The sequence below is a fragment of the Desmodus rotundus genome, chromosome 9, assembly GCF_022682495.2.
Source record: "Desmodus rotundus isolate HL8 chromosome 9, HLdesRot8A.1, whole genome shotgun sequence".
Lineage (NCBI taxonomy): Eukaryota > Metazoa > Chordata > Mammalia > Chiroptera > Phyllostomidae > Desmodus > Desmodus rotundus.
Window position 1 is genome coordinate 96,729,037 of NC_071395.1, and position 20,660 is coordinate 96,749,696.

The 20,660-nt window shown below is 53.4% G+C and overlaps 1 protein-coding gene across 1 annotated transcript; it reads left to right on the forward strand.

Annotated features, from left to right (window-relative positions):
- The first annotated feature begins 586 nt into the window (after positions 1-586).
- Positions 587-20,134, forward strand: TRIM25 (tripartite motif containing 25). Its single transcript, XM_024573442.3, has 9 exons — positions 587-1,273; positions 5,331-5,426; positions 6,229-6,462; positions 8,933-9,095; positions 10,608-10,673; positions 13,555-13,581; positions 13,914-13,997; positions 14,077-14,175; positions 14,870-20,134. The coding sequence occupies exons 1-9, from the start codon at positions 662-664 to the stop codon at positions 15,400-15,402; spliced, it is 1,914 nt and encodes a 637-aa protein (XP_024429210.2). The 5' UTR covers positions 587-661; the 3' UTR covers positions 15,403-20,134.
- The last annotated feature ends 526 nt before the right edge of the window (positions 20,135-20,660 follow it).

Sequence of the window (20,660 nt, forward strand, 5' to 3'; positions counted from 1 at the left end):
GGGATGTCTTCAAACCGCAGTGAAACAGAACTGGGAATTAAACAAAAATAATGTTATGTCGGAAAGAAATCACCCAGTTTAAGCATGCGGGAGTGACTACGGGCTCCAGCCTTCAGGGATCGAGTGCCGAGACGCAAAGCGCAGGACTAAGAAGGAGGAAGTAAGGACTTAAAAAAAAAAAGAAAGGAAACGGGGCAGCTGTTGAACTGTTCCTACAGTTATTTTTTACAGTCCTGTCCCGATAGGACTCCCTCGCTCGCCAAGCGCTGGAGACATCGCCGCCGGCCCCGTTGAGTTCTCGAAGGAAAGAACTCGCGACCCGCGCGTTTGTGCAGAAGTCCAACCAGATCTCGGCTCTGACCCCCGGGATCTGGGGGTCCCCACCCGACGCCTCGGCTTCTCCATCCGCTGAACGGCGGCAGGAATCCACCGGTGGCCGTGGGGACACCCTGAAGCCGCGAGCCCGGCTAATTCCCAAGTCAGACGGCGGCGCCCGGCTCCCCAGCCCCCGAGCGCCGGCTCCGCCCCGGCGGCCACGTGACTTCCCGGAAGGCCGCGGGGACCGCCCCTCCGCCGCTCAGTTTCGTTTCCTTGGCGGCTTCGGGAGCCCGTGCGGCGCGACCTTTCCCAGCGCTCCCCGTCCCATCCACCGAGCAGCGCCATGGCGGAGCTGTCCCTGGCCGAAGAGCTGACGTGCTCCATCTGCCTGGAGCCCTTCAAGGTGCCGGTCACCACCCCGTGCGGCCACAACTTCTGCGGACCGTGCCTGGAGGAGACGTGGTCCGTCCAGGGCGCGCCGTACCAGTGTCCACAATGCCGCAGAGCGTACCAGGTGCAGCCGCAGCTCCACAAGAACACGGTGCTGTGCGCCGTGGTGGAGCAGTTCTTGCAGGCCGAACTGGCCCGCGCAACAGTGCCCGACGGCTGGACGCCGCCCGCCTGCTCCGAGGCCCCCGAGACCCCCGAGGTCCCCAAGTCCACCGGCCAGGTGTCCTGCGACCACTGCCTGAAGGCGGCTGCCATCAAGACGTGCCTCGTGTGCATGGCCTCCTTCTGCCAGGAGCACCTGCGGCCGCACCTCGACAGCCCGGCCTTCAAGGATCACCCGCTGCAGCCGCCCGTCCAGGACTTGTTGCACCGCAAGTGTCCCCAGCACAACCGGCTGCGCGACTTCTTCTGCCCTGAGCACAGCGAGTGTATCTGCCATATCTGCTTGGTGGAGCACAAGACCTGCTCGCCTGCGCCCTTGAGTCAGGCCAGCGCAGACCTGGAGGTAAGGGGGTGGCTGCGAAAGGCGCAGAGGGGCAGCCTGGGCCTGCTAGGTTGTGCAGAGGGCGCCACGGTGGGCATGTCCGCGTACTCTGGATCACCTGCGGTAGCGGGGATGGGCCTTGCTGGACCTGAGATCGGGGCAGAAGACACAGGCGATGTGGCTTTCCTGAAGCCTAGCACTTGTCTGATGGTGTTAATAGAGGGTTTTGAACGTCGAGGATGAACCCCGGAGCTTTCCTCTGTTCCCTCATTAAATCCCGGCCGCACCCAGGGGGAGAGTATAATTAGTTCCATTTTTCAGTGGAGGAGATGCAGTTCAGAGAAGTTAATTTAGCCCAAGTAACACGGTAAGCAGCCAGGCAGGATTGGGACCCATGGATTTAACTCCTCAGTTTGCCGTTTCTCTGCAGGAACCAGCCTCACCCCTGACTCAGACCATGGGATGCTCTTGGAGGTTTGAAGTCTTGTGAGCAAGAGCCATTGGAGAGCTGGAGAGTTCCAGTGACTAGGGAGGATCCCTAGAGAGGGAGAGCTGGCGGAGTCCTAGGAATTCTTGGATATGACCTGTGGGGAGAGCAGCGCCCTGGCACCGTAGTAGTATCCTCCCTCGTGGCTGTGTAGCTGTGAGCGGGGATTTGGCCCCTTGACCTGGGTCCTCATCAGTAAAGTGAGGAGGTGGGACCAGGTTGCATCCTAACGCGCCTTCCAGGTCTGTGATGAGTGTAGTGGTTTGGAGGACTGTAACTTCCACCTGTGGACTTAAGGGAGAGGAGGAAAAGGTATAATCAAACTGCCTTTTATTTTAATCAGTCCAAGCTCTGAAGTGTGTCCTGGTGTCCTTTCATTCCCCAGCACTGTCATGGAGAACAGGACTGTCCTGGTGTTGTCAAAGCAGGCCTGAGGCCTGAGGGGGGGGGGGTGGGTGTTAGCGGCACCTGGGTTCAGGCCTTGCTTTTTTTCCGGCCACCACCCCTCCCCCACCCGGCCTGCTTCTCCCAGTCTGAGCCAGATTCCTCTGGACTTCTTCCCTGAGTCACAGAAGCCAGACCTCCAGGCACAACCTGAAAGTTGACCTGAAGTGCAACAGGCACCTGGGTCTTCTTCACCTGTGATAAGAAAGAACCTGCCTAGCTATTGGAGCCTTGCTCTGCCCTGTATCACCTGTGGTTTATAGTCGCTTCGGAGCCTCGTCTGTGCAATGGGATTAGTGGCATTCTCTCCCCGCCTGCCGGCTTCGGAGAGAGTTGCTGTGTGTGAAGTGCTTGGTAGGCAGACAGGCCCCGGAGTAGGCGGACCGGCTGGTTGGTTGAGGGGCTCCAGCCAGAGCTGGGTGTTCAGGCCTGAATTTGAATTCTGGCTGTGCTTCCTAGCCAGGAAATCCTGCAAGGGGATAATGAGTTACTTACCTCAGAAGCTTATTGAGAAGACTAAAGGAGGCCACCTATAAGCAGTGTTTTACGTTTCTGTTACCCCACCCAAGGGAGAGGAGAGCATGCTGGGCAGAGGCTGTCAGGCTGCGCAGATCTTTGCCTCGGGAGGGTGTTTGGGCCTGCCCCTGAAGACTGAGGCATCCTGGCTCCTGCCCAGAGGCCTTTCCAGAAGTTCTTATCCATGGAGGCAGAAGGCAAGTAGGGGCAGGAGGGCCCTTCTTAGCCTGTCCCAGAGCCGTAGCTCTCAGCCTCCAGGGCCCAGAGCTGGAGTCTGCGCCCTGTTTATTCGTGTGCCATACACGTTTCGTTTTTAATTCTTGTAACAGGCCTTCCTCCACCATCTCCCCCCTTTCTCCATTGTCCTGGCTGGGTCCTTTAGCCCTGCTGCTGCTCACTCCTGGTGGCAGAGCCAGCCCCAGCTGGACGGTGCCCCAGCCTTGGGTAGCTAGCCTGTCTCCACATCACTGGTGCGGGGCGGACCCAGGATTCTGCACCTCCCAAGTGGAGGATGCAGGTCCCCTGTCTGTCGGGGACCCTCAGAATTTCAAAAAGTTCTCTACCCTCAATTAGGGAGTTGTTGTAGCTTCTAAAGTCCTTGGACCACTTCCTTTTCGTCTGGAGCTGTGTGGGCCCCCTTCTACCATCAGGGGACTGCCATGTATGGTTTATTAGTGGTGGATAAAAATCTTTCAAAATACAGAGTTTGGGAGTTCACTACTAATAGTGGCTCTTGGAGGCAAATCAATTGGTAACCCCCCCGGCCCTGTGTTTTGAGGTTTCTTCTAGCTCTGAGGCCTGCTGGGTGGGACCTGCCTGGGCCTGGCCTTCAGCCTTTGGCCTACTTTGTCTTGGCCACTCTTAGGGGCCAGGTCAAAGAGCATTGTCATAGAGTTCGAATCTGAAACATCGTCAGTGACTTGGGCTTTCGGGGTCAAGTTAGTGTGGCCTTGGACTCTGCTTCTCCTCTTACATGTGACTATCACAGGGTTGATGCAAGGTCAGGTTCAGCCCTGAATACCTCTAGTGGAGTGGGAGAGGCAGGAAAGAGGAAGGGAGGGCCAGAGTACGTTGAGCCAGCTAGATAGGGGAAGTAAAATCTTTCTAGAAACTCAGTGTGCTCAGTTTGGACACATGTCTGCAACTGTAACACCAGGATCTTGTAACATAAGTTAATGGAGGCATAGCCTAGGTCAAATCACTTAATTACTCTGGGCTTCAATGTCCTTATCTCTAGAGAGTGGGTAACTCTGACCTCATGGTTTTGTTCTTAGCTTTAAGTAAGGTAATACAAGCAAAGCACTAGCGCCACGCCTGGCTTGTAGCAAGCATATCATAAACACTAGCTGCGATTATTAAGGGGGTGGTGATATTTTCCTTCTCATTTCTGTGCCCCAACGTTTCGCCTGAGCAGGGAGGGAAGGGAGGGAAGGAACTCAGATACTGATTATGAAAATTTATAGAACTACCAAGAGGCCGTAGAAGATACTGTCTTCTTCATGCATAATTTACCTTTGTTTCTGGATGTGGCTAGGGACCTAGCGATTCGGAATTACCTTAATTCATTTTCAGGGGTTGAGCTGATGGTGGGCTGGTCTCTCACTGGTTCATGCTTTTTAAGATTACTTTTAGAGAGAGGGGAAGGGAAGGGAAAAGAGAGGAAGAGAGATACATCAATCAGTTGCATCTCACCAACTGGGGACCTGGCCTGCAACGTAGGCATGTGCCCTGACTGGGAATTGAACTGGTGACCTTTGGGTTTGCAGGACGATGCTCAATCCACTGAGCCAGCTCAGCCAGGGCCTGCTGGTTTATTCTTAATTCCTTGGGAATGGCCCTTAGAGGTCTCCGCCTGTGGGGTTGACCGCGTGAGCCTTGGACTCTGATTTTTGGCCCCCTGCCCCCCTGAGCTGACAGAGGCTCTCCCAGCTGTCTCTGGCATTAGCAGATGGCTCTGGGAGAACAACCCCAGATCCCAGGCCTGTCTCCCTGGGTTTCCTCCTCCTGGATTTTGGCTTTGTGATCCTTCCCTGCATTCTTAACTTTCCACTGTCTTTCAGCAGCATCCCCCTTCTCCCCTGAACCTCAATATTTTGTCTGCGTTTCCGGTGGTTTGCAGTGGGAGGGTTGGTGTGAGTGACCTCACCAGCAGCTGCTGAAGCAGCTGTCCCAGCTTGTTCTGTCTCTGTGTGAGCCCCGCCACCTTGCAGCCTCCTTGCCTCGGTTTCACCCCCTGTAAAATGGGTGCCAGGAAAAAAGCTCATAATCCTACAAGCTGACTCCGATGCAGGCACTGTGCTGAGGACTTCTTTTGTTTCAGTTAGTCCTCCCAAGAGCTCTGTGAGGTGGAAACAGTTGTATCTGTTTGGTGGCCAAGGAGACAGAGGGGAGAGACCACTGGATGCTGGGAACTGGACCTGGACCCCTGGCCTGACTGGCGGCAGATCCTGTACTAGTAACTTCTTTTGCAATACTGCCTCCCTAAAAGGAGGAAGGGGGTGGTGAAAATGAGAGTGCTTTAAAAAGCTACAAGCAGGCAAGACCGGAGGTGGCGGAAACACCTGTGCGGGAGATGGTCCAGGTGTTGGATGCTGGCGGGGGCTCTCTCACCCTGGTTTGTTTTCTCTGCAGGCCAAGCTGAAGCATAAACTGACGGTCATATACGGTCAGATCAACGGCGCATCGAGAGCGCTGGAGGATGTGAGGACCAGGCAGCAGGATCTGCAGGTGAGTGATGGATACTTCCCGGCGCATCGTAACTGGGACCAGCCACATCTCAAGTGCTCGGTAGCCACATATGCAGCAAGTGGCTACGTATTGATTGGACGGTGCGGTTCCCATGGACCATATTCTTTAGAAGTTTTCTAGAGCAATTTCATATCCTTTCTTTTTAAAAAAATATCCATGAACTGCTTCCCAGCTTGAGAAAGAAAATATCACCAATGTAGATGAAGCCGTCACTCTACTCCCCTCCCTTTTTATAGCTCCCTTTTTTTTTTCTTCCAGAAGTAACTATTTTCCTGTATGTATTCACTTATTTCCGTGGATTTCTCTGTACTTCTATTATGTATGTGTGCATCCCGTTAGCCATAGACACTACCACTCTCTCTGTGTCCAAGCCTTACGTAAAGGGTGTCTGTACTGCGTGTCTCCTACAGGTTGTTTTTCCCTCGTGGGATTTACCCGTGCGTCGCCCCAGTTGATGAGTTTTCATCACTGTTTAACAATATTCCATCCTATGAGTATGCAGTCTGTGTGTACAGTCTCCTGTTTCCAGGGTTTTGGTGATTCAGACAACGCTGCTTCTGTGGGCGTCTCTGGGGCAGGTGTCTGAGAATTTTTCTGGAGCGTGTTCCTTGAGTTCAGTTGTTGGGTCATAGGGTACGAGCACCTTCGAATTCACTCGATAGGGCCAGACCGGTCTCCAAAGTGGTCATGCCGCTTTGTGCTCCGCATCTCGCCAGCGCTTGGTCCCACGGGCTTCGCTTTTGGCCTGTCTGATGGATGCCCTCTTGTCTTGGCTTCTTAGGAGGCTGCGCAAAGGAAGATGGAACACCTTAGGCAAGAATACTTGGAGATGAAGGCTCTCATTGATGCCTCAGAGGCCAGCTCCACACAAATGATAAAGGAAGAGGAGAAGAGGGTCAGCAGCAAGTTCAACACTATTTACCAGATCCTCCTCAAGAAGAAGAATGAGATCCAGACTGTGAAGGAGGAGATTGAACTTGCCTTGAAGAAGGGGGACGAGTTTCAGTTTCTGGAGGTGGGTGTTTTTTGTGTTTTTTTTAAAGATTTTATTTACTTATTTTTAGAAAGAGAGGGGGAGGGAGGGCGGACAAGAGGGAGAGAAACATTGATGTGCGAGAGAAGCATCAATTGGTTGCCTCTCACATGCGCCCCAACTGGGGACCGGTCCCACAACCCAGGCACATTCCCTGACTGGGAATCGAACTGCCAACCTTTTGCTTCGTGGGATGGCGCCCAACCAGTTGAGCCTCACCTGTCAGGGCTGGAGGTGGGTGTTGATGAGGACATTGTTGAACACTCTTCCTGCCTAGCGTGATGCTGTTGATCGTAGGGGAGCAGGCCCTTAAGGAGTGGGGTCTGTGAGAGGTCGTTGAAAGCATCCTGAGACACACGCTGTTCGTTTTTTATGCTGTGTGCCAGCTTATCACAAATGTAGTGGCTTAGAGCAGACATTTCCTGTCTTGCACTTTCTGTGGCTCAGGAGTCTGGGCATGGCTCAGGGGGGTTGCCTTCTTGGGGTCTCTCACAGGCTGCACTCTGGGTGCTGGTGGGGCTGTGTTCCTTTTGGAGCTCGGAGTTGTCTTCCCAGCTCCCTCGGTTGTCAGTGTGATCCAGTGCCTTGTGGTGCAGCACCGAGGTCCCGCTCCCTCCCTGCTGGCTGTCCACTCTCAGTTCCTAAGGCTGCCGCAGTGCCTCGCCCTGTGGCCCTCTCCCAACTCGGCAGCTTACTCCTTCCAAGCCAGCAGGGGGGTTTCTCCAGGAAGGCCCAGCCTCTCTTTTCAGGGCTTTCACCTGATTAACTCTGGTCCACAAAGGAGACTCATCTTCTTGATGAACTCAGAACCAACAAATTTGGGATCTTAATTACATCTGCAGAATTTCTTCAGTTTTGCCATGTAATGTATCCTAACCACTGGAGTGACGTCCTCTCACATTCACTGTCCTGCTTATTCTCAGGAGGGGATTATATAGGTGTGTACCCTAGGGGAGCGGTGGGGCTCTTAGGGGCCGTGGTAGAATGTTGCCCACTGCCCATATCTCTGCTCTCTTCCCCATCCCTCCTTCTCATGGCCCCTGGAAGTGTCTTTCTAAAGCACAGGCCTGCCTCCCCCCACCCCCGCTGGTTCTGACTTCACGCCCTTAGCATGGCCCACAGGCCCTGGATGACTGGGCCTGCCTTTGCCAGCAGCCTCCTGTCTTGCCACCCACCCCCAGCCCATGGTCCGTGCTCTGACCACAACAGAGCACTCGCTGTGCCCCGGGCACACCGGGCATTGGATGGGAGTGCCGCGGCTGACTTTCTCTGCCTACTGAATCCTCGTCTTTTTCCAGGGTAATTCCAGTTGTCTCCATCTTCCCTGGACCCCAGTATTTTGCCATTACTGACAGTCCAGGGCATGTGCCACTGCCCCTGCTAAAGCACTCGATGGTGTTGTGTTATGTGTACTTGTTTTCTTTCTTTCTTTTTTTTAAGATTTTACTTGGTTTAGACAAGGGAAGGAAGGGAGAAAGAGAGGGGCAGAAACATCGATGTGCAAGAGATACATAAATCGGTCGCCTCTCACACACCCCCAACTGAGGACCTAGCCTGCAACCCAGGCATTGCCCTGACTGGGAATTGAACTGGTGACCTCTTGGTTCACAGGCCACGCTCAATCCACTGAGCCACACCAACCAGGGCAGGTGTACTCGTTTTCATGTCTGTTTGGGTGGTCAGCTCCTTTTGGGTGTGGCCCATCCCTTATGACCAGCAACCCTGGCATGTCCAGCGCCTAGCAGAGTGCCTGGCACACAGTGGGTGTTCCAGGGAGCCCATTGATTGGGTGATGTGCTGTGACCCCTCAAAGGCCCATACTCCCTGTTCGGGTCCCAGGGAGAGTACAGGAGTGACCAGTCCATCCTAGGCTGGGTGGCATTAACTTTCTTCTCATGTGCTCCTTCCTGCATGTTGGAGTGGCTGCCTCGAGCTCTCTGAGAATGATTCTGAGTCTACGTCTGTGTGATCCGATTTGTGCCTCAAAGGTTGGGACGTTTCTTAAGACCCTTTGTTGTCATTAGACGTGCCCCTCGCTGAGTGCTGCACCTCTGAGACCCCTGTCCTTACCCAGACTGTGTGTTTGGAGTTGGTCCCCGAGGGACGGGGCTGCTGTACTTCTCAGCGCCCCCTGGAGGGGCAGAATTGAAGAATTATTCATGGGGGCCCCGACTTTGTTCTTGCCGCTAATCCGCAGAGTTCCCGGCAGATCATTTGTCATCTCTAGACTTTAGTTTCCCTGTCTGTCAGGGGAGCGACCTCTGGGGGTCCTTCCAGCTCCAGATTGCTGTTTTAAAGTGGCACTTCAACCCCCAGCGGCCTCCGGCCTGTGACTGAGAAGGCTGACTGGACTTCCAGCAGGCACAGGGAAGCTCCTCCCGGGCTTCCTGAGGCCCGAACCCAGGCCCTGGCCTCCTGGAGCTGCCTGCACTAACCCCCTGGCTTGTTCCAGAAAGCGGCAAAGCTGCAAGCAATCACGACGAAGCCAGTCTACATCCCCAAGGTGGAGCTGAACCACGAGCTGATCAAGAGTATCTGCCAGGGCACTGCAGACATCAAAACCGAGCTGAAGCGGTGCATCAGGCAGACCCAGGACAAGGAGCCCTCTGACTCAGGTAACATTAGCAGCCCACCCCCACGCCCCCCCACTGGGGCCCTTGAGTCTGGATGGGTCCCCTTAGCATTTTGGAGTGCAAGCGAAGGCCTGGATCCCGAGCACTGGAGGTTAGTTTCAGGGGCCCTGACACATCTGCCCTCCTTTAGGAGATACTGGGAGTCTCTGCTTTATATCTTGGGATGGTAGCCATTTTCCCTAAAACGTTTTTGGGGGCCTCATGTGATCTTGAGGCTGACTGAGATGGGTTTTGAATGGACTCTGGGTTGTCAGTGTATTTGATGGGGGGATGGCTAGTTTGGGGATCAGAGAAACCTGGAGTTCCTCCTTGACACCCCCTTTTCTTCCCCCACGTCCAATGTCTCCTGACTCAGTCTACCTGCCCCACTGCCAGCCACCGCCCACCTGACCTCCGTGGCTGCCAGTGGTTGGCGACTTCCCAAATAGACCATTTGCATCTATTCCTGCTGTAGCGAGCAAGAGCTTTTTGGGATGCAAACCCAATGTCCTGGAGCCTTCCCTCCTCACCTCCTTCAGGGGTTTCCATTGCTTCTAGATCACAGACTAGCCTCTTGACCCTGGCTTACAAGCCCCTGCCTGGTCAGGCCCTGTCTCTCCAGCCCCCTCCTTTGGCGTATCTCTCTGTGTTCAGTTCTTCAAATATGCTAAGCTTCCTGCCCCTGGGCCTTTGTACGTGCTCTTCCCACTGGCAGGAAGGCTCAGCACCCACAACCTTCATCAGTTAACTCCTCTCACCCTTTGGAGATCAGTGAAAACATTACATTTCTCAGCAGACCTCCCTGTCACCATTCCCACTTCTCAGACTGCGCCCTGGGATCCTCCTCATCCTTTGGGACCCTTGGCACAAATATCGTCCTTCTCTCCCTGGCCATTCCCGGCCATCTTCTTACCAGACTCTGGTCCCAGTGCGGGCAGGGCTGGGTCTGATCTCATCCACCACTCTCTGCCCAGTGCCTGGCTCAGAGCCTGGCTCGGTGCAGGTCTTGGCTGTGTAACCCGGGGGGTGGGTTTGACTTTCAGCTTGGCCAGCCAGGAATCTCTGCAGCAGGGCCTCTGAAACAGGTGCCCTCAGCCCCACGTAGGAGGGCAAAGCGGTTGAATTTGCTACCCTGTTACCTCAGTGATCCCCAATCTGGGGGAGCGAGGCTTGAGGGAAAGCCCAGAGGGAAGGAAGTCCCACACATCTGTCTCACCACTCCGAGCAAGGGCCTCGTCCCCATTGGGTGTTGGAAGAAACTGAAACTGAGAAAGAGTTGAGAGGTCAAGGAGCTGGGTGCTGGTGGAAAAAAGACTTGGCCTCAGCTACATCTGAAGCCAAGAAAAGAGGGAACACCCATCCTGGATTCTGCTCTTACAATGGCGGGACGGTGAGAGTGGGTGGGACGTGCACACGGCTGTCTTTGTAAACCCGCTGCCCGCCTGCCTGTGGCAAAGCTGGCCCCCGGCGTGGCTTGGAGGAGCCACATAAACAACCCCTTCTTCTTTGGCACAGGGGACCCTGCAGAGCATGTCACGGCGCCCGCGCCGAAACCCTCACGCCCTGGGAAGAAGGTCCTGAGTAAGTAACCACCCCTACGTCCCCATGACAGCAGCCTGGCTGTGGCTGGCCAGGGCTCTGGCTGTGACGCTTGCAGTTGTCGCTGTTCCTTCCAGATGGGCACAGCCCCTCCCCAGTCACTGCACCCCTCAGAGTGGAAGTTGAAGGGGCTGTGGCAGGAGCTCGGCTGGGGCACTTGTGTGATCTGGCCCTGAGTGTTAGCTAGTTGAGCTGTCTGGAACAGCATGGTTAGATACCCGAGCTGCCTAGAACAGCAGGGTTAGCTATCTGAGCTGCCTGGAACAGCAGAGTTAGATACCCGAGCTGCCTGGAACAGCAGGGTTAGCTATCTGAGCTGCCTGGAACAGCAGAGTTAGATACCCGAGCTGCCTGGAACAGCAGGGTTAGCTATCTGAGCTGCCTGGAACAGCAGAGTTAGATACCCGAGCTGCCTGGAACAGCAGGGTTAGCTATCTGAGCTGCCTGGAACAGCAGAGTTAGATATCCTAGCTGCCTGGAATAGCAGGGTTAGATACCCGAGCTGCCTGGAACAGCAGGGTTACCAAAGCTGGTTTGTCTTGGGAAACATGTACTGACACCCAAGTTCTGGCACTTGGGAGGAGCCCCCTGGAGGAGACTGACAGGTGCTGGAGGAGCAGAGGCTAAACCTTGCTCAGCTGTGTCTCTGCTATCACAGTGCTTCCCAACTGTTTTTACATTATTGCCCTCTTCTCCCATTACCCCAGCCAAACAGTATATATGTTTATATACTGTACTTATATACATAAAAAGAGCAAGATTTTTTTTATCCGCCGCCCCCCCCCCACCCCTGCCCCAAATCAAGAGCAGTATCACCTTTGTGGGGAAGGGCACACTGCCGCTGAGATGGGAGCCGAGGGAGGGGTGGCCCTCAGCTCCCTGCTCTGTCATCGGGACTGTAAGGACACCGACCTTGCAGGGTTACTACGACCAGGGAGGTTCACACGGCACACAGGCTGAGAAAGCTCTTTAAGGCCTGAAGTAGGCCACCAACTGTGGGCCCTGGGGTCTCCCTGAACAGTCAGCATGACTGTGGAGTGGCGCCCGTGCCCCCGGGTGACTCGGGGTGAGAGAACCTCCGGTTTGTGGGGCGTTCGTTCAGTGTTAGTGTTCAGGTTGTCTGTGGCGGGCAGAGGTTTGGGGTCCATCCCTGCATGGAGCAGAGTCGGGGAGTCGGGGTGCCTGATGTGGCAGAGGGAGGAGCCCCCAGCTAAGCCGGAACATGTGGACAGGGAAGTGAAAGTGGGTGAAAAACTGCTGTCAGCCTGGGGCCTTCTCGAGGCATCCTCTCCCTGTAAGTTTGCTCACCGCTGCCCCAGATCACAGGGCCCGCCCCCAGCGTGAGCGAACTGTGGATGCTGGCCATCGGCTGAGGTGGGAGCGTGGACAAGGAGGGGTGGGCTGGTCACCACGTAGATGAGGCTCCTAAGGATTGTGGTGACCAGGGAGGGGGTCCTGTGACCTCGGCGGGCATTGCAGCCTTGGGTCCTCCCAAGATGCTGGTCCAATGGGCCAATGGCCATGGGAGGGAGAGGAGTGGAAGGGGAGGAAATGGGGTGGGGGGCTAAGACAACTCCTGAGGAATGCGAATCTGAAGGGGGAGGAAGAGCAAGCCACGTGCAGCTGAAGGAGGTCTGGGGAAGGGCTCGAGAATTTGCATTTCTTATGGGTGATGCTGATGCTGCTGGGGTTTTTTTAAAAACAGAACATGATTATATTTCAGTATACAACCTTTTTACAAGCAAAAAAATAAAACAGCACAGTAAAATAACAAAAACATGAAATTTCATTTGGAAGGCATGAGAAATGGTTAACATTTTAGTCACAGACAAGCTCGTCAGAAACCAGTTCCAAAGACACTAAAAAACCAAACGGTGCTGCTAGTTTAGGGCCAGCACTTTGAGAGCCAGCGTTTCAGCCGAGGCAGTTTCCAGGGGCACGCGCTCCAGATAGCTCTTACAGACTGTTGCGGTACTTGGTCAGCACGCTGTTTCTGCTGACTCTTTTTTTTTTTTTTTTTTTGCATTTTCCCTCTTATGGAGATAGCATTTACCTCCAGTAAGATGCACAGATCTTAAACGTACATTTTAAAAACAATTTTCTATATTCATTTTTACAGAGGGGGAGGGGAAGGAGAAAGAAAGGGAGAGAAACATCAGTGTGAGAGAGAAATATCTATTGGTTGCCTCTGGTACGTGCCCTGACCAGGGACCGAACCTGCAACCCAGGTCCATGCCTTGACCAGGAATTGAACCGGTAACTTGTCGCTTTGCAGAATGATGCCCAACCGAGCCACACTGGTCAGGGCCAGTTAGATATATTTTTTAAAAAGATTTTATTTTATTTATTATTAGAGAGAGGGAGAAGGGAGGAAGAAAGAGAAGGAGAGAAACATTGATGTGTGAGAGAAACATCAATCAGTTGCCTCTCCTGTTTCCCCAACTGGGGACCTGGCCCACAACCCAGGCATGTGCCCTGGCAGAGAATTGAACCGGTGATCTTTCGGTTCACAGGCTGGCGCTCAATCCACTGAGCCACACCAGCCAGGGCCAGTTCGATAAATTTTGACAAATGCATACATATGTGTTACCATTACCCACATCGAGATAAAGAATTCCCGTTACCCCAGAGAATTCCATCATGCTCCTTATTAGTCGGTCCCTCCCCTACCCCACCAATCATGGATGGGGGTTTTGTCACCGTAGAGTTATTTGCCTGTTCACCCCTTTTTCGAGTTAAGGAGTTCCGGCTTTGTTGGTATGGGTCACATTCATGCAAATGATTGTTGCTATGGTCTTTTGAAAGTGTCATTGTGTTGTGATTTACAGTATCTTAATTCTGGAACTTTTTTTTTTTTTTTCAGAAGAAGAAAAGAAACCCAAGAAACCTTGTAAGTGGTGCATTTCTGCTCTGTTTGCTCCTTGGGACTGCCTGAGCACAGTGGATGGTGACCTGTCACATCAGGGCTCTGTGATGGGGCCTCTGTTCTGGGGGGTGTGTTCTGTAGCAGCAGGCAGGCCTGAGGGTGGAGGTGAGGACAAGTGTAAATGAATAAGCTGGGTAAGATGAGCGTAGCACTGTCTGGATTCACCTCTGTTGCCCTGGCTGGCCAGGTGTGTGTCTGTAGAAGTGACTTGAAAATCGCCTTGGGAGGGAGTAAGTAGAGGCTGTAAGGGCAGTCTGTGTCATGTCCCCAACACGTGTCCTCCTTCCTCATCCCAGCCGCCATTGGTGTCTCACCCAGCAAGCTTCCCACCTTCGGAGCCCCGCAACAGTTAGCGGATTTAAAACCAGCTGGCTTGGAGGGTGAGTTATTGTGGGCAAGGGGCAGTAGGGTATCCACTCTGAGTTTGTTCTGAAAATGGCTTTCTGTTTCCTCACTCAGCTGCAGCCAAACCCACCACCTTGCAGCCAAACTCAGTGTCTCTCAAGGCCAAGGTGCTGGAGAACTTCTTAGCCAAGTCCAGACCTGAGCTCCTGGAGTGTGAGTAGCACTGGCAGCCAGCAGCTGTTGCCGAAACACCACTGGTCCCACTGCCAGCTCTCCCACTTGGGTTTTCCTGTCGACTCCCTGCCATTCCAGATCCTTTCCATGAGCCATAACTTTAGTCTTCTCCCTGTCCCACCCAATCTCTTCTGCATCACAGAGAAGAGACGCTCCAGAAGGGGACTCACTCATTCTCTCATGGTCTTCTCACCTGACTCTGTACCCTCTTTCTGCTTCCTTTCCGCTGCTTCCCCAGGGCCAGTTCCTTGGCTAGAGCTCTGGATCTTACCCTTCTTACTCTCTCTGGAATTTTGTGTTCTCAGTTAGGCCTTAGTTATGGATGGGTGGATGGGTGGGTGGATGGATGTGTGTGTGGATGGGTGAGTGGATGTGTGGATGGATGTGTGGATGGGTGAGTGGATGTGTGGATGGGTGGGTGGTGGCTCCGTGGATGAATGCATGAATGGATGGATAGATGCATGGATAGATGGATGTGTGGGAGGAGGATGGGCTGACGGATGGGTGGGTGGGTGCATGTGTGCACACAGGTAAGTAGATGGATAGACGGGTGGATGGGTGGATTGGGGGAAATGGATAAAACAAATGAGTAATACACCAGTTGAGGAAAGGCTTAAAAGTAAGAGTACCCTGGGCTCCGTGTAATGGATTTCTCGGCGTAATGCTGTTTTAGATGCTGTGAAAGTCATCCTGGACTACAACACTGCCTACAGCAAGGTGGCTCTGTCGGAGAACTACACTGTGGCCTCAGTGGCCGACACGCACCATAACTACCGGCCGCATCCCCAGAGGTTCACGTACTGTTCTCAGGTGCTGGGCCTGCACTGCTACAAGAAAGGGATCCACTACTGGGAGGTGGAGCTGCAGAAGAACAACTTCTGTGGCGTGGGCATCTGCTATGGCAGCATGGCGCGGCAGGGCCCCGAGAGCCGGCTCGGCCGCAACAGCGCCTCCTGGTGCGTGGAGTGGTTCAACACCAAGATCTCTGCCTGGCACAACAATGTGGAGAAAACCCTGCCCACCACCAAGTCCACGCGCGTTGGTGTGCTTCTCAACTGCGACCACGGCTTCGTCATTTTCTTTGCTGTCGCCACTGACAAAGTGCACGTGATGTATAAGTACAAGGAGGACTTTACCGAAGCGCTGTACCCGGCCTTCTGGGTGTTCTCTACAGGTGCCACGCTCTCCGTCTGCTCCGGCAAGTAGGCAGGCCACTCACACTCTGGCCGACTGCCTGTGGAGTCCCCGGGACCTTAGTGAAAATGCTGCAGGGGGCTGTCTCGGAGTTCTTCTCTGAGGGTCCCTAGGGGTTGGCAGGGTGGGAGGGGAGTTGATGGAAGGCGAGAGGGTGGGCAGATGGAATAAGGGACGCATTTTGCCAGGGAAAGGCGGGGGGTGATTGTCCTGTGGGCAAGGAGGCGTTCCCATCTCCTGCTGCCCATCCAGTCAGGGTAGCCCTCTCCCCTTGCTCCGGTAGATCCCCAGGCTGCTGGGTGGCTGGATAAGGCTCTGTGGGTGAAGTCATTAAGTGCCTCTTTCCTCTTGGAGAAAATCTCTAGTCACTGCAGGTTCTCTCTCAGGCCATTTGGTGTGTGCCCCTGTGTATTCTTTGGATCTTGGTGTTTTGATTACTCCCCGTAGGGCTATTCAGCTCTGTAGATGAGCAGTTTTCAACCTTTCTCATCTCATGGCCCACATAAACTAATTACTGAAATTCTGCGGCACACTGGTTAAAAATCGCTGCTGTAGATTTGTTGTTCCATGTATTCATGCATTCATTGGTTGATTCCTGTGTGTGCCCTGCCTGGGGATCAAACCCTCCACTGTGATGTATTGGGATGATGCTCTGACCAACGGAGCCACCCAGCCCGACCTGCTGCTGTAGATTTTAAAAAGAAAATTGCAAGCTGTTGACTTTCAATGTTACTCACCCTCCTTCCATGCCAGTTCCCACATGTGAGGATTTGGGGAAGAATGCTCAGATTCCCGGTTATTTTCTGTGCTTGAGGGAAACCACCCAAGGCAGGTCTCCACCGAGACCAGACTTTCTCAAAGAAGTTGGGTCCTCTTCCTCCACTGGAAAATAGCCTCACCTCCCTTCCATCTTCATCACCCCAGTGAGAATGTTACAGTATTTAATTCAACAGGACCTTTTTCTGTCTCAGGCTTCAAACCATGGTCTGAATCAGCCTATGCTTAATTTCTGATTCAAGGTTAAGGTGACTGAGGTCTCATGTGAACGGAAACCCCTTTCACTCCCAAGTATTATGAAAGGCATCTCAAGAGAGATGCTTTGGTTGCAGCCACGGAACCTTGCTGGAGGCTTCTTCCCATAGCCTAGACTTTGGGGCGAGGAACTCCGCTGGGCAAGGGATCCTGACCTGGGCTGCTGGAAGTGTGGTGGTTTTGCTCCTGTTAGAGTGTCTTGCCTTCTTATTGGCAGCTCTCTGCAGTGATAGCTTCCTCTCCCCAAGACTGTGGGAGGCTGGGCTGGCTGGCGTGGGTACCACCCTGATTGATACGGTTGAGCGGATTGCCAAGCCCTCATATCCGAACCCTGGTATCACACGACAGGTTGTGTGTGGCTGCCTCAGGGACCATACTGGTCACCTGCTGGGGTGACTGCCTATAGCCAAAAGGACCTCCTAGCAGACCCCATGGGAACACAGCCACATTCCCGTTCATCCCGGCCACAGGCTGCAGATGCTGGCCCTTGCATGTGTCAGAGGCCCGTTGCTGGCCGTAGTCCCTTTTCTTCTGGCCCTGTCTTCTTCATTTGAGCCAATTCCAGGTGTGGGGATTGACCAGAGGAGGGTCAGGAAGACTTTAGGAATTAGCGAAGGGAACGAGCTATAAACACTCTAGCACAAGGAGCTATTTTTCCTGCCATGTTTCTGTGCAGTGAAAATAACCCTGGGCCACTAAGGGGCGGGAGTGAATGGACAGCTGGAGTTTCCCGAGTTCACTGGATCCTGGTGTCAGGATGTAAATGGAAGGAATTTCACCTCTTGCGGTGAAATGAGTCCTGCTCTGGGTTTGCCCAAAAGAGGAGCTCAGGCCAGGCTCCTTGGAAAAGGAGCTCCAGGTGGTTTGGAAAAGCGGCCACCATTGGGGGAGTGGGGACTCTGGACCTTATCTAAAGCATCTCTGGCTTTGTGCTGGAATCCAAGACTCTCTGGCCCGGCCCGGAGCACATCATCTTCCTGACAGACATGTTGATCTGCGCCATCTCCCGACAAGGACTCGCACTTCCTTGGGAGAGACAGGCCGTGTCTGTTGGGAAGACCTTCCTGCAATAGTTGAAGTGTGGTTTTTAAATGTCTTCTTACCCTGCTGCTGGGAAGAAAAGTTCTCTGGTGATTCTTCTCTGCTTTTGGAGATGGCCAAAAGCATCTTCAATGACCTTCTGAAACAAGAGCCTTGTCTGAAGCCAAGGGCTACTTGGGAAACAGCTGGGCTTAGAGGGGAACACTGAAGATGAACCCAGGGGTCCCACTGTGGCTCTCTTCTGCAGCAATGAAGGCGACAGAGAGGGGCCCTTCCCTGGTGATCTGCAGGTCAGGAGAGGGAAGCACGAGTCTGTTTATAAGAGAGGCAAGTAGGTCACCTGAGCTCTGTGCAAGGCACTTGAGAGGTATAGACTGAGGTGCACAGCCTTGCTGTCTCCAGCCTTACATTCTCTTGCCTTGTAGGGCTGCTGCCTAACCCTGGAGTCCTAGGGTTGGAGGAGCCTTTGGGTTCATCTGCCTTCTCGCTTTGCAGAGTAAGTCAGATGGGGAGGTATGGATGGCTTGCTTACCACTCTTGCCAACCCATCGTGGAGGAGATGGCCCCTACCTGCCTCCTGCATGCCCCCTGTTGCCCTGGAGAAGTGTCAGAAATTCCCAGAAACACAAACACAGAAATACCAATCCCAGACCTGGGTATCAGGGCCTGTGTCAGTCAGTCTGGCACGATGAAGCAAAGGCCAGGGTCAAGGTTTTGTGTTAGTCAAGACCGGCTGGCTGGTCTCTCCTGTTTGAATGACTCTGCGAGGGATCTGTGGTCTATTACTGATGTGTTAGCCCTCCCCGTGTTCTGACCCCCATTGATTTTAATTAATTGGAGCTGTTATTTGTGCAGCTGATTGAGTTTAGAGTCAGTTCTCTAGGAGATAATCAGGGCTGTAGACAAGGATCTTTGGACACCTGTGAGAAAGATGAGGACCAAAGCTGGCTGACTCGCCCGAGAGGCTTCTAGTGCAGTAACAGTGTTCGGTATTCCTTCTTGCATCTCAGGTTGTGTGGACAGTGTTACTTAACCTGTCACGCTGGGGTGAGCGAAGGAGGTGCCCAGGGGCCCCTGGGCACCCAGGCCCCACCTAACTGCTCCCAGGGACTGAGATTTCAGCAGACCCAGAGCCCGCTTGAGACGGGCCATGGGTGAGGATTTTTCATAATGAATTCTCAGACTGATAGGATGTCCCTCTGGGCTTTGCTTCAGGGTCATCCAAAGACTGGTACAGGGAGAAGGATGGGGTGTGAATGAGTGAGCCCCAGGCAGGAAATCAGTGAAACGGTGATGGGATACGAGAGTTCACGGAAATGTTCTTTCTAGTGTTGCATATTTTGAAAAGTTCCACAGTAAAAAGTTTTCATAGTAAAAATGAAACAAAGTACAGCCCAGGCCAGAGAGCGGCCCTGAAGGGTGGGTTCCATCACTGTCTGCACTGGGCAGGGTGTGGGAGGTATGGGTTGGAGGTGCTCACATCAGGTCATCCCCCTGTCTGCGGGGAGTGGGTTCCAGACCCCCAGTGGGTGCTTGAAACCAAGGGTAGTACCACACCTTATGGATACTATGTTTCCTCCTATTTATACATACATACACACATACTTAGGATAAAGTTTAATTTATAAAATTAGGCCTGGTAAGAGATTAGCAGTAATAACTAATGATAAAATAGAATAGTTATAACAATATACGGTAATAAAAGTTATGTGAATGTGCTCTTTCTCTGAAAATATCTGATAACTGCTCTGGCTGGTGTGGCTCAGTGGTTGAGTGCTGGCCTGTGAACTGAAGGGTCGCTGGTTCGATTCCCAGTTAGGGCACGTGCCTGAGTTTCAGGCCAGGTTCCCGGTTGGGGGTGAGTGAGAAGCAACTGATCAATAAAGAATTTGACTTTTGGTTTCCAGAGGGGCGATTCTAAATCCTGGGCATTGCCTCTGCAAGAGGAGCCTCGTCGTTATTCATGAGACCCTTGGATCACACCTGAGTCCGTGCTAGGGGTTGAGATGACCTGGGATGGGGGCCGGGCATCAGAAAGACCAACCATGAGATCAGAGGTTGGGACTCTGAGCCAGACTGACCTCCAGGACACGAGAGGGGCTGGAGGTTGGTTCAATCAGTTACATCTTTGTAATGGCTCCCCCCACCCCCCCCCACCCGTCAGAAATACTTCTCTGGACACTGAAGCTCTGCTGAACACAGTGATGTGCCTGGAGGGCCGTGCACCCTGGTTCCGAACGGCGGGGACGGAAGCTGCATCTGGGTCCCTCCGAGACTTCACTCCATGTGTCTCTTCATCTGGCAGGTCGTGATCTTTATCCTTTACAAGAAAACTGTTATCACAAGTGTACCACTTCTCTGAGTTCTGTGAGTTCTAGTGACTTGTTGAACCTGAAGGATGTGCTATAGAATGGATGTTTGCGTAGCCCCAAAATTCATTTGTTGACGCCTAACCCCCAATGTGATGGTATTGGAAGGGATCAGGTTGTGGAGCCCTCATGAATGGGGTTAGTGCCCTTCTAAAAGACCCCACAGAGCTCCCTTGTCCCTTCTGCCATGTGAGGACACAGCAAGGAGACAGCTCCTCACCAGTTACCAAATCTGCCAGCACCTGTATCTTAGACTTTCAGCCTTAAGAATTGTGAGAAATAAATGTTGTTTGAGCTACCCAGTTTATGGTGTTTTTGTTACAGCAGCCCAGACTTAAGAAACGATGGGAACCTTCTGGGTCTGACAGCAGTCGGTCAGAAGTGCGGGTGGCCTGGAGGCCACTGAGGTGTGGCTGGTGAGTGAGTGAAGCCAGTCTCGTTGGGAGTGCCCCCTTCAGCCTGCTCAGCCTGACCCTGACTCCGGGAGATGAGCCCCAGAACTGTGCGGCCCTGCATGTCAGAACAGAGGTCGGGGGGGGCTTGCCAACTCTGAAGAAGCCCTTCTTGGCCCACCTGTCAGGATAAGACACACTGTTCTTCACAGGAGCTTCCCAATTGTTTTCTCTCCAGTGTCGGATCTCCAAGTTCAAAGTCTTGGACTGTGTTCCTTTCACGCCTGCCCCTTGCCGTGTTTCTTCCTCACTGCCACTGTACCCACAAAAATGCTCAGTTGCAGGCTCGTCCTGCCATGCAGAGATACCACTTGAATTGTCATGCGACACTTCCGTTCCAATGAAAAGCTCAGGACAGTAACTTCGGACTCCTCAG

What these genes read in the sequence shown, in the direction of transcription:
- TRIM25 (XM_024573442.3), top strand. Translation starts at nt 662, where the DNA reads ATGGCGGAGCTGTCCCTGGCCGAAGAGCTGACGTGCTCCATCTGCCTG. An exon ending in AAAACCAGCTGGCTTGGAGG is followed by an intron (nt 13,998 to 14,076) that starts GTGAGTTATTGT and finishes TTCCTCACTCAG; the next exon opens with CTGCAGCCAAACCCACCACC. An exon ending in CAGACCTGAGCTCCTGGAGT is followed by an intron (nt 14,176 to 14,869) that starts GTGAGTAGCACT and finishes ATGCTGTTTTAG; the next exon opens with ATGCTGTGAAAGTCATCCTG.